We start from the raw sequence: 17,811 nt of genomic DNA on the forward strand, positions 1-17,811 counted from the left end.
ATCCTTCTATTTTTATAATGATTTACAGCTTTTATAAAAATTAAAATAATATTCATTATCTCAATAAAAATAAACTTATGAAATTCTACTAATTAGAAAGATACTTAATCTTTGTCAGTCTTTTTGTAATGTCGCTTTTAAATTCGGAATCTGGTGCATTGATTAAGATTATCTTAATTATTAAGTTAAATCTTAATTAAAATGATTAATTTTTATTTAGAGTAAGATAATTAGGATTGAATTTCAAATAATATTTCTAAAAAAGTTTCGTCTTTATATGTTTTCGTATTTACTAATTAAGAATTGTTTGACTTCTTTCTGTTTTTCAACTTCAATTTGCACTTCATTTGGATTGAAATAATTATCCTAATTTGCATCTGAAAAATTTCGAATTGTATGCCCGAACGATAGATAGAAATTCTTTAGCTTAATAATTAAAAATTGCTGCAGATAAATTAATTTAGAGCGAAATTTATCTAATCAACAACTTGTATTAATTGTATTTCTTCTTTACATGGAAATATCGCAACATTGTGATTCTAAATTTTGATTTTTTTTCTTGTTCTTGCAGGTAAAGTGGAGTACTTTAACTTCGATAATTCTGAAACGGATATCACGAAAATAGCATTATCGTTTTACTCAGGTCTCTTTGCGTATAATGGTTGGTAAGTGAATAATTCTGTGATTAAAAAAATCGCTATAATTTTGCATCAGCTTTCAAGAAAATTAAAAATTAGCAAAATTGCAGTGGTTTTTTTTTTCTTCTATTTTTTTTTTTCTAAATTTCGGATTTTTCGTAGATCAAATTTTTAAACATATTTTGAAACAAACATATATAGTATGAGCAAATAAATATATTCTAGCATGGAATCCAAAATTAATTTTAATTATGAGAACATTAAAAAATAAGTCATGAACAACGGTAAAAATATTATATTGTCATCAGCTACAATACACATGTCTGCTGAATTTCAAACTTCTAGTACATCCAAAGTTTGAAAATTCCATTTTGCAAATATGAAGCAAAGAAGTGTAAAATTTTGTTATGCGATTCTTTACCTAATTTTTTTAATGTCCTTGAAATACACACCATCGATATATGCACTCTTTATGAACGCTCTTTTTCCCCCTAATTTCCATGATGGTCTCAACAGATACTTCATTTCGAACCACTTTGTATAGATTGTGGTTTTCAAGAAGAAAAGTAGAAAGTTAAAGCTCTAAAAAATACGTCCATTTGTGTACTCCTCTTTTAACCATCATTCATAAAAGAAGATATTAGAAGTATCCCATTTTTCCAGTCAGTGTTTCCATCGCCGCGGGAAAAAGTCACGTAAGATGAAATGAAGCTGTTTTCTCCTTCTTCTGATGACACGAGTAAAGAAACAACATTGCCGGTGATGTAAATAAAGAAAAAGCATCATCGCATCTAAGGAAGAGAGAATTTTAGATGGCAAAGGATGTGTGATAAGACGAAGAAAGATTCTTCGCTAGTTTTTTTTTTTTTTTTTTTTATTTTTTTATTTTTACTGAAGTAAAAGAACCCAGTTTAAATTTTTTCAGCGCAAAGCATATTGTCTATACACAATACATGTATGCTTCAGGTGCATGGAATACGTTGCGAATCTGTGAATTGTTTTTAATTATTATATTAAAGTAGGTTCTTGAACTATTCAAGGCACTTTCGGTGCAGTAAAAAAAATCGAGATCAGAAATTTAAAATAAGTGGAAGCATTGATTCTATTACTCAGAGATATGTTATACAAGCCCAGTTTTGCTGATTTTGCTATTTTTATCGTATGTACATCATCTTGACCATGGGTTAAATGCCAAAAATTGTAGGTAAAAAAAATAATCAAAAGAAAAAAGAGAGAAAAGAAAAAAAAGAAACCTTTATCAAGAAAATAAAATACAGCTTATGATACATTGCGCTCGGGATCTTAGCTCTACTATAAAATTCTAAACATTTTTTTTTTTTTTTTTTTTTTTTTTTTTACCTATGATGTACATAATGACGATAGTAAAAAGTATTTTGGTGTTTAAAATATTTATACAGCTCATTTTAATAAAACTTCATGAATATGAGGGTTTTATAATTTTTAACAGATATGGTTTATTCCTTAAATTATTTATTTAATGTTCATGATGTCTTACAAACATTAAAGAATAAGGAAGTGAGAAAAGATAAAGAAAAATTTCATTTTTATTCCGAATCTTTTTTATTGAGTTAGTAATAAAAGGAATTTGTTAAAAAAATAGTCGTATTATATTTATGCATTTTTGAACGAAAAGCGACTTTTTTTTTCATCATAGTTATGTTCTTTGAGATTTTTTTTTTAAAAATAGCATACAAAACAAGGCAATTTAGTCACTCACTTCTCTAATTACTGAGCAAGGTGATGGAACATTAATAACATTTTTGTTACCATTCCATTAATAATTTGAGTGGTATCACGGCGTAGAGGCTATGAGATTACACTGCTGTAATAAAAAAAATCGCCCCTTTTCAGGATCGTATTAGGAAGAAAAAGCAAAGTATTGGAAGGGTCACGTCTAAGGTTATTCGCTGAGACAGTGAGATTGGGAATAACTTTTTTCTCATTAACCTAAGTCTGAATGCAGGGCTAGTAAGTTTCTGATTTTTTAAAAAGTAATTTTACTTTTTGCAACCTTGAACTTCTTAAATTACAGATGAGGATATAAAGTAGGGGCACGCATATGGGTTAGGTTTGCAAGATGTTTTATTGTGATATTTTCTTTCAGAATCTTCAAAATTTATTGACAATGAAAGTAATATATAAAAAAAGAAAAAGAATCTTGGCATAAAAAAATCCCATTTAAATTTTTCGAATAATATTTTGTTATTGAATTTTTAAAGTTTATCTTTAATTAATGATTTATTTTCGTATTTCTTTCTGAATTTTGGAGTCTGTAAAAAAGTCTGCGTGATGAAAGAGAGCCATGCAAGTTTTCCTCTTCACGTAAAAAAACTGCGGGTGGGAAAAAAATTTCTTCTTTCCAGATTAAAAGAATGTCTATTAAAAAATCCATAAATGATCTTAATAACTGAATAATTTAGATCCTGCATATCCTCTCCATTTAGGTATAAAACACAAGAGAAATAAATGAATTCGAATGGAAGCAAAACATTTTTGTATTTGTTTAAAAGTCAATTAAGTTTTGTAGCATTCAGTTTCAATTACTACAGTAAAGTAGAGATTACATACAAATCATTTCAAATCTTATTGATCCTTATTTATTTATACTAATTTCTTCTTTTTATTAATCTCTTAATTCCCCTTTATAAATAAATACATGTCGCATTTTTTCGAATCATAAGCAGCAGAAGATAAAAGAGAAAAAAAGATGTGGAAGTTTTTGTCTTGAAGATATTTATTTTAAAAATAAAAGTAATCGTATATTTTCATTGGAATTTTTCTTTTAAAAATTTGTTTTTTTACAACGTTAGAGAATAGGAATAAAATTCTTTTAATCACGATTTCAAAAACTTAAAGAATAGCTCTTACTCACTGCCCTTACATTCTTTTAAATATTATTACATCTTTTGATGTTTTCTGAAGCAAACATGCGTCAATACAATCTTCTGAATAAAATCTCTCTCTCTCGCTCTCTCTCTCTCGCTCTCTCGCGTTCTCTCTCTCTCTCTGTGTGTGTGTGTGTGTGTGTGTGTGTGTGTGTGTGTGTGTGTGTGTGTGTGTGTGTGTTGTGTGTGTGTGTTGTGTGTGTTTATTCAACAATAAAACGAATAACATGCATTTCTTATACTAAGTTTGCATATAATACAAAATATTGCACTCATTTCTTAAGTCGACATTATTTAATATGATTTTCACCTCGTGGAGAGTTTTGGAATATTATATTCTCCCTCACTCAGATCTCTCGATGAAATTAGAGGTCAATAACAATTTTTATAACTCATTCCTGTTATAGTACTTTTTTTTAACCAAGAGTTATTAGTATAAATACTAAAGGTTTTGCAGGCATCAAGAAGAAGAAAATCTTTTGGATCTGTACTGGTTCTTAGAAATTAGGGCCGTGCAAATTTCTTAATACCCAATATCACGTGATGTTTAACTTTTTCTATCAGTGAGCTAAACACTAAACTAATTTATTATACACTTGTTAGTTTATGTACGTGTTATACGTATAAGTTGTACGTGCGTTCGAATTACTGAGTTTTAAAGGATTTAATTCGATTTCTTTCATATTAGTAAACTCCAGTTTTAATCCCTTTTTGATGAGCTAGATGCCTGAAATTCAATACAGCTGAGTTTTAGCGATGAAGATAATATACAATTTTCAGGATGGCTATCCATCAATTGCTTAATTTCATTCTAATAGTGATTCTATATGAAAGGCGCCATTCCAAAAATGAAATTAAGACTATGTATACCAAAGTTCTATGAAAAGTGATTTAAGAAAATATATGAAAGAATAAAAAGCTGAAAAAGGCACAATAATAAACAGGCTTAAATTATTATTTATTTTATTAACCACGAAATGTATATATTTTTTTTGCTAAACTTTTGGCATAAAGGTTTAAGTCGCTGAAAGCAATACGGTAAGAAAATTGAACCACTGATTTTTCTGTATACTCCATTTTTAGTATACAGAAAAAATTAAAATATCTTATTAATATGATAGCAGTTTCAATTTTCTTCAAGTATTTATATAATACTTGAAGGAGTAATATAAGGATTTCAAATCCGTGTTTACGTTTTTTGTTTGACATCGATATTTTCCCATAATGTATTCTAAGGGCGTATAACTAAATCAATACAATAATTGTTAAAACAGAAGGCGTCATATAATTACACTGCAGAAAAACATAAACAATTAAGAGCAAAAAAGAAAAACACCTTGGCTCGAGTTTCTTCACAGAATCAGTTTTAAAATGTTATTTTGAGATTTCATTCGTCTGCAAATTAAAGGTTAAATCTCATTTGTAGGAGCTCAAGATGGCAAAATCAGTAATTGCAATGAAACATGCAAGCAAGACGGTAATCTCATTCTTTAATCGCAAAAAAGAGGAAAGAAGGCATTACGAAGAGGCACCGAAGTAATTTTAATGTGCAATGAAATCTCATTAAAAGAACGAGCAACGAAAACATCGATTTTCAAATAAAAGTTTCCACTTCTGATGGCAAAAGTTAAAATACCGCTCTGAATCTTTTGGTTTATTGAGGGTCATTTAACAGAGATCAATAAAAATATTTCGATTTTCACTACACTTTTTTTTTATCCTCAAGAGTAAGTATTTCCTTTACAATGTGTGAAATGGATATTTTCTCAATCTCCCAAGTGCTTTTTTAAACTTATTTCAAGGAGGTTTTGAGATTTCTTTTTTTTTAAATACAGCTTTTCTTTCGACGTCTCACAAAAGTTCTATTTATTAGTTTATTCTGTTTGGAAATTTTATAACATGAAGATTTAAAGTTTTGAAAAGACTAGTTGTAAAATACCTCTCCTGAAGGGTTAAATTGTGTTAAATTTAGAATGTTTGTAGAGTTCAATTGCATTGTTAATTTCTTAAATGAAAATAAACTTATTTTGTTTGACTATATATCTTTAAAAATGAATTTTTGTTTTATTTCAGGAATTATTTGAATTTCGTTATTGAAGAGCTGAAAGATCCTCATAAGTAAGTACACAGAATTTTATATTAAAATGTTCAACTTTAGACAGCTTCATAGACGACCTGAAAATAATTTATTAAGAATGGAAAGAATATAAAATGATCTTTGCTCTTTAGGTAGGAATACTGTAACATTTCAGATAATAAATTTCATAAAAGTGCTTCGACTTGTTTCAGGATCTTGATTATTGTAATAACTAACTGTTTAATTATGATTGTATTAAATTCTTTGTTCGGTTAGATGCTTAGATTCAAATTTTGCAATGACCAAAAAAAAAGTTATCACTCTAAATTATATTAAGAAAACTGGAAGTCTTTTTATGTAAAAATGAAACTGAATCTAAGATTTCCATTATAAAAATTGTTCCACCGCATTATTTATTAATAGAAAATATGTAAAATAGAATTATTGAAAAAAAATCTGTGATATACAGCGAAATGTTTTTGGCCGCAAATTTTGAAAAGAATACAAAAAGTGAAGATTGAGGGATAAATGAACAACGTATATGGTTAGTTTCCAATTTATCTAAAATATCTGTTGCATGAGAGAAAGTCAATTTTGTTTCAAACGAAATTGAAAAATGATTGCAAAATATCAATACTTTTGCTTTTAAAAGCCAGATACTTTACGTCTTTCACCAACAGTTAATGCTAGAATTGTGACCATTTGCAAAAGAGCATTTAACAGACGGCAAATGCTACTTCTGATATTGCGTTTAGAGAAATATATATATATATATATATATATATATATATATATATATATATATATATATATATATATATATATATATATCTTCTTGGGCGACTTTTCAAGGATATTGATGATCAGTTATGATTCAAGTGTGTATTTATATATTTGTGTAATGCAAAGGAAAATCGGATAAAAACTTTCTCAATCGAATAAAGTCGAATAATATAACAAATAGCGCTAATGAAGAGCAGAACACGATACGAGTTCACGATGCTTTTCTCTTAATCAAACATTCATTTCCTTTAAGTGGATTCGTCGGTCATATTACTGATTTGACTCGCGGATTAAAAAAGCTTAAAGGAATAATAAAAATTGGAATTCCCTTTATTGATATGACCTTTGATGACCTCTACATAGCATGGCCATTTATAACTTCTTATACAATAATGATTCATTCCTTCTTCCATGTATTTATGTAGAAATTCAGCAAAATCTAGTTTTTCGTAAAATATTTTTTACATTTTCTTTCCTTGTAGAGATTTCTCCTCGAACAGCATATGTTTTACTTCGGTATGTCTGTAGTAAAAATATTTTAATCTAAGTTCTAATATAGTTTTATAAAATGATCCGTCTATAAAACTGACTAATAGTTCTTTCTTTCACCATTTATATTTTTGTGAATTTTGTGAGGTAGTATCTAAAATTAATATAAATGTGCTAAGAGTTATTTGTTTCATTTCAGAAATTTACCTCGAGCCATATTCATTTCCTGCATTTTGTGCACAGTAGTCTATGCTTTTACGATTGTTGCATTCCACACTACGCTATCCATTCAAGAAGTTATGGGTGCTGAAGCTGTAGCTGTGGTAAGTTGGATTATGTTTTATGACACAAATGCAAAACAAATGACATGACAGCATAACTTAGAATTGAAACAAAGAAAATGAAACGAGATTCGAATTTTTAGCATAGTTTCTTGTGCATTGGTCAGTGTGTTGCTGGTAGTTATTTATGGATATATGCATGGGTTCATGTAATGAAAGTTCACTACAGATGACAGATACAAATTTTTATCATAACTGAAATCGCGCAGTAATAATGAGATGAAGAATATAAATGATAAATTTTGTAAGTGTTTAAAACGAAAATATTGGGAAGTCGCAGAATACCACTTGTTTGATCGGTCTTTGGGGACGTCATACTAGTGAGTTCTTCACACGCTTTTTTGAATTACGTAGAAAACGGCCAAGCACTTCTCAGGTTGACACTTTTTTTTTATACTTTACGCCTTTAATTTTCAGATAACTTGACAGTAATCGTTATCCTGATCATGACTGTCATGAATAACAATAATTTTATCAAGAATAAGTAGCTAAGACGTGTAATTCATCTAGGTTAAATTAACATTAGTTCATTGATTAATGCATTTCGTTTACAGTTAATACATGCAAAAATTTTTTAAATCATTGGAACGGGAATCATAAAAGAGAAATTGAACCACTTTTATCCAAAAAGTTAGTGAAAGAAGAATGACGATACGTTATCCTCATAAACAAATCAGAAAAATTATTATGTAACAAACAACCTGTATTAACTACTCCAAAATTGTCATTAGCGTTTGCACAAACTCGGTTGTTAAAAACACGCATTACTTTCATTTTAAAACCAAAAATTTGCCAAATATGTGATAATGACTCAAAATGCTTCAAAACGAAAGTAAGAAATATATCAATAATGCACATTTTTTGCATTATTATAAATGCCTTCTATTTCATATCGTTGTTTTTTTATATTAAAATATTTAATAATTTTAGCAGATTCACGGATATGAATTATTTATTATCAATGTATATTGACCATTTTTATATTAAAATCTATTTTATTTTTAAAGATATATGCCGATCGTCTTTTCGGAAATTTCGCATGGGTCGTTCCTGTATTTGTCGCTCTGTCGACATTTGGTGGAGTTAATGGCATTCTTTTCACTTCTTCAAGGTAAGGAAATGTTGAATAATTATATAACCCTTTTGTTCTGATAAAGTTTTTCTTTAAATGTTAGATGTGATGTTAAATTTAGATTTTTCGTTAAATTTTAAAGTGACATTTTTGGCATATTTAAATATTTAATAAAATAGCGTATCCCTTGGTAAAATAAATGGTAAAATTTTTAATAAAGCTAATTTTTAAAAATTAAATTTCATTAACTTACACCAAAGTAAACGTTTTAGAATTCTTTTCTTTTTTTTAGCCTTCAATTTATAATCCATTGTTGTAAATGTTATAGAATCTTGAAATCAATTTTTTTTCTTCTGAATTCACTAACAAATAATTAAGCTTCGAAAATATTATAAGAGTGTATTTTCATATAGAAGTATTCAAAATTTAAATAATCTAAAGTACCAGGAAGGGAGTGAAAATTCGATTAAAATATTTGATCTTTGCGAACTTGGAAAAAGTCAAATAAGTCTGATGATAACCCAGATCAACAAAATTGTTTTTTGTTCGGTGCATGAAACTAAAAAAATTAATTTTGACTATATTTGTTGTGTCAGTTTCAAATTTGAAGGCATTTTTCGCCGTCCACCCTACTCCAAGATTCAGAGTAGCCAAATTATGAAACATTTAAAACATGTAAAAGTAAGGGAACAAATAATTCACACGGAATGATATCATAAAAGAAAGAATATTAACAGCAGACCTCTCACAAGAAAGGAAAAATGAAATAAACCTATGATATCATACAATTAGTAATGAAGATCATTAATGAATCATTACCTTTAATTATTCTAAGATTTATGAGCTATTTTATTTTATATTTATGAAATAAAATTATTTTGCCATATTTTTAAAAACTCGTATTTAATTTATACATTGGGAAATATTTATATAGTTTCCATATAAATTAGTAGTATACTAACTTTCTGTGTTATAATGATGGTAAACTGATATGTAGCCTTTAAATATATGGCCAAATATCATATTTCTTATATTTATTATGCTCTTTTATCATCACTATTCATTTTAATTATAGTGCTTTTCATGGTAAAATTATTAATATTTTCGCAGTTTGGTTTAAGCATTCATGTCTAATTTGCCAGCTTACAATTTTTTGTATGTTTTTTACGGCTTTGCGATGCTGTTTATTTTCCAATTTTTGTTTTGTTTTAAAATATAATGAGGGCAACATAAAATTTGTTACTTTTGATACTTTATTATTTAAGATTGTTGTTTAGTTACCGTAGTTTTAAAGCAGTAAACTCTGATCTAGGAACGAGCATTTTTTGGTCATCTATACGATAAAATTAATTGGAAGTAGTTGCAGATTGTATGCTGATGTGCGTGGTTCGGTGCGAGCATTATTTTGAGTCTCCCACCAAATATTCTCCTACAGTTTTTTTATCTATTTAAATTAATTTTATCTATCTATTTATTATCAGTTTTTTTATCTATTTAATTTAAATTATTATTCTAGGATTTCAAACTTAGGAAAATCATCCTATAAGTAGCGGAAATCCGTATATCTACAACGGCAATTAATTTAACATTACCTATTAAATGAATACGCTCTTTGTCGTTTATGAATGAAACGACGTTTTCTCTTAATAAATAATTAGATGACTTGACTCTTAATTATTATACAGGAAGTGTCATCTAATTGGAAAGAGGGTATAAATCACAGATGTGCGTCAAATGGCTTCAGCACCACTCAACATGTTGATAATGTTTAATTCTTTTCATTTATCCTTTTTTCTTCTTAATTAGATAAAAAAAATCCGCTTGAATGTGTTAGGTTTTTCTCTCTTATTTAGATGGTTTAAGTGTTGTGAAATCTTATTATAGTGTCATCGCAGTTTATATCTGTCTTACACTTAAAAGGCAAATCACTTTATTTAGAAAATTTAAATTTGTTTGAAATGTGTACTGGATATCGTGGTAGCCTCATGGCTGTGCCTTGGCTTCGTGCCTGAAATCATGTGTTTGAAATTACACTGTGTATACGACGCATTTTTGCACGTTAAATCTATAGAGATTCAAACATTCATTCACTGGTGTGGTGTGGATGTTAGGAATGAGTGGGAGAGAAGGTTCTGGCTCAGATTCGTCCTTATCATCTGAGTTCAGTTTAAAAATACTATGCTTTCTACAAAACAGTCCTATTATAACTCGAAACCGGAACATTAATTAAATTAAATTCTATATGTGCATAAGAAAGAACTTTTGAATTTTTAATCCTAAACTTAGTGGCATTTGAAATACAGTATTAGACTATAATGTTTATTACTACATCATACTTTATTGAAGTTTGGTATTTGCTATTTGCAATACCCATTTTTTTATTTAATTATTATGTTAGAATACGTTTAGAACGCAAAAAGATATTTTATCTTAAAAATTTTTACATACTAAAAAAAAGTATTTGCATGAAATGTATGTTAAAGCAGTATTGTATATTACCACGTTATTTAAATAGTGAAAAACTTAAATATTATTTAGTTTTGAAAGGATAAAGTATATACTGAACCTGAATAATTGCTGCAAATGTTATTTTTTCTGTTGATTTGCTTTTTATTGTTGATTTTCGAAATATTTTTAAGTAAATTTGTTTCTTTTAAGATTATTTTATGCTGGAGCTGAAAAAGGACAAATGCCTCAAATTCTCAATATGATTCAGATTAATCACTTAACACCAACACCAGCAGTTATGTTTGTGGTAAGAAAACTAGCTTTTTTAGTGGATATTTGTGATAAGGTTTCAAGAGTTTAAATTGTTTGAACTTTATTACCTGCAAATAAAAATGTGGATAGTGAGATTAAATAAACATTTCAGTAAATATATATTTCCTTTATTATGGTGTCAAATGTTAAAAAGGGTATTCAAACATTTGAAATGATTACAATTTTTAATATAAACTTGAATTTAAAATCGAAAAAGTATTTCGAAAATGCTCATATTATTGAAAGAAGGATTGTGAATGAATTCGATATAATTAGATATTTACTTTTATTGACTTAATAATATCACTGTATTGTTGTATGTGATTCAGTTATAGCGATCAGATAATGTAAAATGGAATTCACATTTTTTTTCCCTTCAAGGACTTTTTTTTCCATTGTTGTATGGATTAATCTACCATATTTAACATTTAAGGATACTACTTTTTTTTGTGTGTATTAATCTGAACTTTCTGATGTACAAGATCTAATACTCTTGTTCTTCCTTACACCTGATATCTGTTATTCAAAGCGAGAATAAAATAGGAAAATCTGTGATTTGTTGTTTATTTAATTTAATTTAAATTAATTGCATCTTAACCCATATCATCTAACTTCAATGGCAAAAACACATTTCATTTTCCCCATCTATTTGGGCATAATTTACTGATATATGGATATTTGAATTTTGACGCAAGGGAAAAAATAATTTAAGTTAACAGAATGTAAAAAAGAATATTAACCACCACATTATTGGTGAATGAGAGAATAAGTGTTTAAATGCCCTTTAGGGATATAGAAAGAGTCCATGAAATGAAAACTTTTTCCATTAAATATATCGTTAATTACACAAAATATCAAATACAGTAGAACCTCGATCCACCTGGATTCTATCAAACCAAAAACCAGAAAATCTATTTATTTTAAAATAAACCTCAAATTTTTCAGAAAAGAGGGTTCAAAAATAATGGACCAGATTTTCAAGATGGGAGAGATTGAAAACTCCACAGCTAATTGGATGAATGTTAATATCCGTAAATGCGAAGGCTTGTAAAACGTCGTTATAAAGAGCTGAACTTTTATAATTGAAGAAGTAATTTATAGAAAAAATAAACACTCGGCTCCGTTTTTAAGTACTTCAACACTGGCGATAGCAAGTTCTATGCATTTTCATTTAATGGTGGAGTGTTAAATACGTACGTTGAATGTTTCACATTGTTGAACAGGGAAAAATATTCTTTTGTGAACATAAGATAATTCTTTAATAATCTTCCACAAAATACGGTGGAAACGAGGAAAATCGGTTAACTTTTACAAATTCTCTTATCAAAGCTAATCAGTACTTTGAAAAAATACGGATTTATTTTTGTAATTTCAAATACCAATTTTGGCAATAAAATAAGAAGTTTAAAATTTAGTCTTTATTGACCAAATTTTCGATTATCTCAGTGATTGGGCTTGAAATTGAGTCGAATAAGTAAGATTCTACTGCACGTTGTTGAAATTCTGTTCATATTTGACAATCAGTCCAACAGATTCTAACCTTGTTTGAAATTTATGAAATGACAATGATTAAAATTCTGCTAAGATACCGTTTACAGGTATAAAGAATCATTTGGGCCTTATTTCTATATAGTTCAAATAGCATAATTACCAAATTGTTTTACTTACTGCATTTTTAGTTTGAAGCAAATTTTTTATTTCAATTTATTAAATTAAGTATTAATTGTTTAAGAATTATTATTTAAATATTCAAAGAATTAATTAAATTTAAATATTCTTTCTACATGCATTGTTTTCATATTTACTTATTTATTGTTGAAAAAATGAAAGACAGTCCAACTACTATCAATAGCTTATCAAACAGCTTTTCCTTTTTCAATCAATTTGAATTGATTATATATTATAAAACCCTAAAAATATTCTTTGTTAATACTAGGCTCTACTTTCCTTGGTGTACTTGTGCTCTAAAGATATATATGCTCTCATCAATTATGTTGGTTTTGCTACATGGCTTGCTATCGGACTTGCGGTTGTTTGCCTTCCATATCTACGTTGGAAACAACCGGATTTACCAAGACCAATAAAGGTAAAAGCATTAAAAAATTTTTTTTTAACTATCATACTTACTATAATAACAAAATTAATGCAATTCTAAATAACATTTGTACATTGTAAAACCATTCAGTTTTTCTTCACTTAAACCTTTATTTTTGAGAGAGTTTTGACTTTTTTTGTCTTAAATCAAAGGCCACCTATATCATTTTACTCAGTTTAAAAATTCATTGTTCAAAAATTTAACATACTAAATGAATTGGAAGGTTAATGCTGAATTTATACTATTAATTTAGAAGCATTTTTTAAATTAAATGAAATGGCGAATTTATTTGCTGAAATGTGTATTGTTTTTAAGATAATTGTTTCCATTAATACAGGTGAATTTATTCTTCCCCATCATTTATATTTTGGCGACTATCTTCATCACTGTGGTCCCTATGATTGCGGAACCAGTGGAAACAGGTAAAGCTTTCTCAAATCTAAATTTTACTGACTTTGTGTAAGTAATGATTTGTCAAGCGAAACAATGTTACCTGAATTTTCAATACTGAAATATCAGTTCTAAATATACTTCAAAATCAGAACTGAAAAATTCATTCTTTTGCAAAATTCCTTACTGGGGCTCAGATTTTAACTTCAATAATAAAAAAAAACTGCGCTCTGAGAGAAAAAATCTTGGTAACTTAGTTTTCATAATTACAAAATACATCGAAAATATAAACAAAATACATTGACTTTTTATTTCTTTAAATATCCTTAACGTACAGAGAAAATTCTGGAATTTGCCCAAAACGTCACTGATATGGATGAGTTTTCTATTTTATTATCAATAATATCGTGCAACAGTTTTCCGACTGAGGCAAATGTCAAGTACATTGGCTTCTGTTTCCAGAGCCAAATTCGAAACAGATTTTTCTCTTCTAATTGAAGAATCGAATTCTGCACTATTTTTATTATCACTTTCTTCTTATCAATTAACTTCTTTAACAGATTTGTCAACCCACCATTAAACACATATTTAAGATAATTTTTTGTGCTATAAAGATTTCAAAGCAATTGAGCAGCCATTATAGATTTTTTTTTATTTTGCACAACATTCTTTGAAATTGTAGAAATGAAGGTAATGAATTCATTATTGTCCAAATACATTGAAGCAATAAAGCTCTAAATAGTGATTAACATCTTGATGTAGAGCACAGCAATTTTGATGATTCTAACTGACAAATCATTACATTGGAAATCAAATTCTGGATAAGAGGTTCTGTTCACTCGAAATAATAATAAAAAAATTTGTTTATTGAGGAACTCGTCATTTTATTTTGTATAGCTACTCTATGGAGTGCGTCCAGATCAAGAAGGCAGATGAATTTTGATCGTCTAGAAATCAGTGTATTTGCTGCTAGGGAGAAAAGCACGAACATGGAATGCTTATTATAAATAAAGTTGTGCTTACATCCCTTACCTATCAATGCAGAATCATCCGACATTTCGAGAAACTTACTTCGTATCCGCTTTCTCATGAGCAATGAATAACTTTCTAGGCACTGCAGGTTTTTGAGAATATATCTGTTGGAGAGGAAAAATAGAATTATTAGATATAGAATATTAGAGCGCATTCATCTTTTAGTGATGAGAAGAAGTAGATGGGATAAGAGACGGGATTTAGACTCCCACGTTTGGAAAAAGGCAAAGGAGAAGCTAACATAGTTATGTTTTTTACTCTAAAGCAAATAAGCTATGTAAACTATATCTTAGAACCCCGCTTTTCTGGTTACTGAAGGCGAGGAGACAAGGAAGTCTAGATGTTTCGGTCGTTAGTTTCAGCGGAAGCCAATGAGACCAAACTTTTATACCGCTTTTTAAAGCCAAATGTGACGACAGGGCGAAAAAGTAATGTATATTATCCCAGGTCCCGTTTATACTTGCTGCGTCTCTGATGTCGACAAAGGGGACTCAGTATAATTATATTGTGTCTCGGATATCCCTTCGCCTTGTTATGCTACTACTTGTTACGCCATTGCTAGTATAGTAATCGATTTCCACATTCCATTTAATCTTTTGACTACGAATTTTTAAAAATCCTTTTCTCATCATTTTCTATGCAAGTGAAGAGAATGTACTCTAAAAAAGATCTTTCTCTAAAAAAGACAAATTTCATAGAATATTTTTTCCCAAATAACAAAAGATGAGACATGACAAAAGATGAGACAATTGAACGAATATATAATTAAAAAAAAAGAGTTTGAAAATAATCGAGGATCTTCATTCAATTATACCACTTCTCATACTGCTGCTGAAACAAATCAAATGCATATGCAAGTTTTTTTCGTTTCAAATTTTCCCTCTCATCTTATCTCCTTTTCGCCAAATATGTTTCGGTTTTTGTTTAAAAAGGGAGGATGTTTAAAGCATTCCTCCTTGTTTCATAATAAATACGATCAGAAGCTATTGTTTGTCATAAACTGGAGCAACTTTTTTTTAAAATTATATTTGGTTCCTTACTTAGTTCCGAATAAAGCGATAAAATTACAGTGATTTCATCGCACAGAGAAAACATTTTACCATAGCCTTTTTTGCCCCTTTTAACCTTTATTAGTAGTTTGTAGTTAACCTTTATTAGTTATTAAAGTACTTTTATACGTTGCTAGTATACAAAGCAGTTGAAAGAAAAGCAAAATTTTGCAACTCTGTTCTATTTTACGGCAGTTTAATTTTTACCAACTTTCTATAGAAAGAAAGTTCTACCACTGCGTCTTATTTCAGAAAAACAAATTGTAACGTGAATTTGAAAAATTAATAATGTAAGTTTTTTTTTTTAATCATACAATTGCTTTGGGTATTACTTTAATTTCAAAAAAAAATTTTTCTTTTAAATTCGTGTGTCGAAATATCACTTAATAGGCTAATTAATGTTAAAATGTTGATCTTTTAAATTAAAAAAATGGAAAACTATGTTTAATCTGACTTTATTTGTATTATGTAAAATGACTTGCTCTAAGTATAGTTGATTCTCTGAATTTGTTATTGCTAAAATAATGAAGTAATTTATTTAGCTAAAAAACTTTTTTGTATTCTTTTAGGGTTTGGTTGCTTGATTATCTTTACTGGTGTCCCTGTCTATTTCCTCTTTATATACTGGGAGAACAAGCCAGCATGCGTGAAAAGCGGAATAAGTATGTACAGTTATTCTTGCATTAACATTTTACATAATCATTTGAGTAGTTTTTGAAACAAATTACTAAATGAAATGGTGTCTATGACAACTGCAAATTTTGTATTGAATAATTTAAATGTTGTTGACTTACCAGCTTTCTAATTCTATATATTTGCTTACAAAAGTTGATGTCTTTGAAGTTTGTAGCTTGTAAGCATGGCAATCCCGATCACTCCACATCACACTGCAACAACGGAGCGGTGACACTTCACGCCATTCTGTTCTTCGCAAATTTATCGGATTTGTCACACAGGATCAATTCACGCAAGCGTCACTATAATCTCTGTGGCGAACAATTTGCTAAAATTCATCTCAAGCCTCTCTGGAATTTTTCAGAGTCAGTGGTTGCTTCCCTTTGTTGGGCCCCTTTGATTTTGGGGCAGGAGCAGCCGTCAGGCCTGAAGTTGTATCTATGTGGTACGTGCAAAACTGAATGTGACCCCTTCAGTGGAAAACAAATTGCATCCAAAACTTCAAAGCAGCAATTTTTCCAGCGTTTTTCTCATGAAAAGAATTTTTACAAAGAATGATACTTTTTACTCAATATCTTCCTTCCACAGCTGATAAAAACCTCATTGGAAGTATCCTCATACTGATTGAAAAGCCTCGCTGGTCTGGTTAATTTATTTTAAAAACTTGATTCCGGCGATTTGCTAGTCGAAGTTCAGTCTCGTAAACAGTCCCGACAAATTGTGAAACTTAAGGCATTTCCAAACATTCAAATCATCGTTTCGCTGTATGCATTTCAAAATTTTTCAGTGAATTTTAATCGATTTTTTTCTTTTAACATTGTTGGTACAATATTTTCCTTCTTTATTGCAATTTCCCTTTGTTATTGTTTCTCATGAGAATTTTGCAATCGAAACTATTAGTTTTTACTGATTCCCAAATTTTATAAGATTTTGACGTTTCTATTTGTTATTGAAAATGTGTTAGAATTTTAACTGCTTCATACTCTACTCTGTCCTGTATATGCATCATATGTTGTCTCAGAATAACCATATCTGGTTCTTGCGACTGTTAACTCCAAATGTTAAATCCAATTCAGCTGCAAGTCCTGCCTTTTTTACTCACACCAAAGTCTTCCTTTCTGCATTCAAATTCAATGAGTGCCCAACCCAAATGCCGTGTTGGATATTCAAGTTTCCCATCCAAGCGATGCCAATTTTGGTGGATTTTTTTTGAAATGACTATAAATTTGGGAGTGCCACCACTTCATTTGCGTGGTGTGGAGTGATAGTGAATGACGGAACTAAAGCTTGCATTTCGTTCAACTGAAATATTTAAAATTAATATGCAGAAACTAATACACTCCTTTGTATCTTTTATTTTATTAACGCAGAACATCCAACAGTATTGTTATGATATCTTAAATATATTAAACAGCATCGTAAAGATACCATCACCTTACAGTATCTTATGGTGTTAGTGTAACATATGATCTACCTTCGAAGACAAATTAAGTCGATTGTGTTG

The 17,811-nt window shown here is 28.9% G+C and overlaps 1 protein-coding gene across 1 annotated transcript in view; it reads left to right on the top strand.

Annotated features, from left to right (window-relative positions):
- Positions 1–17,811, top strand: part of LOC129958289 (large neutral amino acids transporter small subunit 2-like) — a 74,100-nt gene that overhangs the window by 46,076 nt on the left and 10,213 nt on the right. The window contains exons 3-10 of the mRNA XM_056070659.1: positions 572–665; positions 5,618–5,662; positions 7,093–7,216; positions 8,242–8,345; positions 10,965–11,061; positions 13,003–13,152; positions 13,499–13,583; positions 16,202–16,294. Of these exons, the coding sequence (XP_055926634.1) occupies positions 572–665; positions 5,618–5,662; positions 7,093–7,216; positions 8,242–8,345; positions 10,965–11,061; positions 13,003–13,152; positions 13,499–13,583; positions 16,202–16,294 (792 nt within the window). The remainder of the gene's footprint in view (positions 1–571; positions 666–5,617; positions 5,663–7,092; positions 7,217–8,241; positions 8,346–10,964; positions 11,062–13,002; positions 13,153–13,498; positions 13,584–16,201; positions 16,295–17,811) is intronic.

The sequence above is a fragment of the Argiope bruennichi genome, chromosome X1, assembly GCF_947563725.1.
Source record: "Argiope bruennichi chromosome X1, qqArgBrue1.1, whole genome shotgun sequence".
Lineage (NCBI taxonomy): Eukaryota > Metazoa > Arthropoda > Arachnida > Araneae > Araneidae > Argiope > Argiope bruennichi.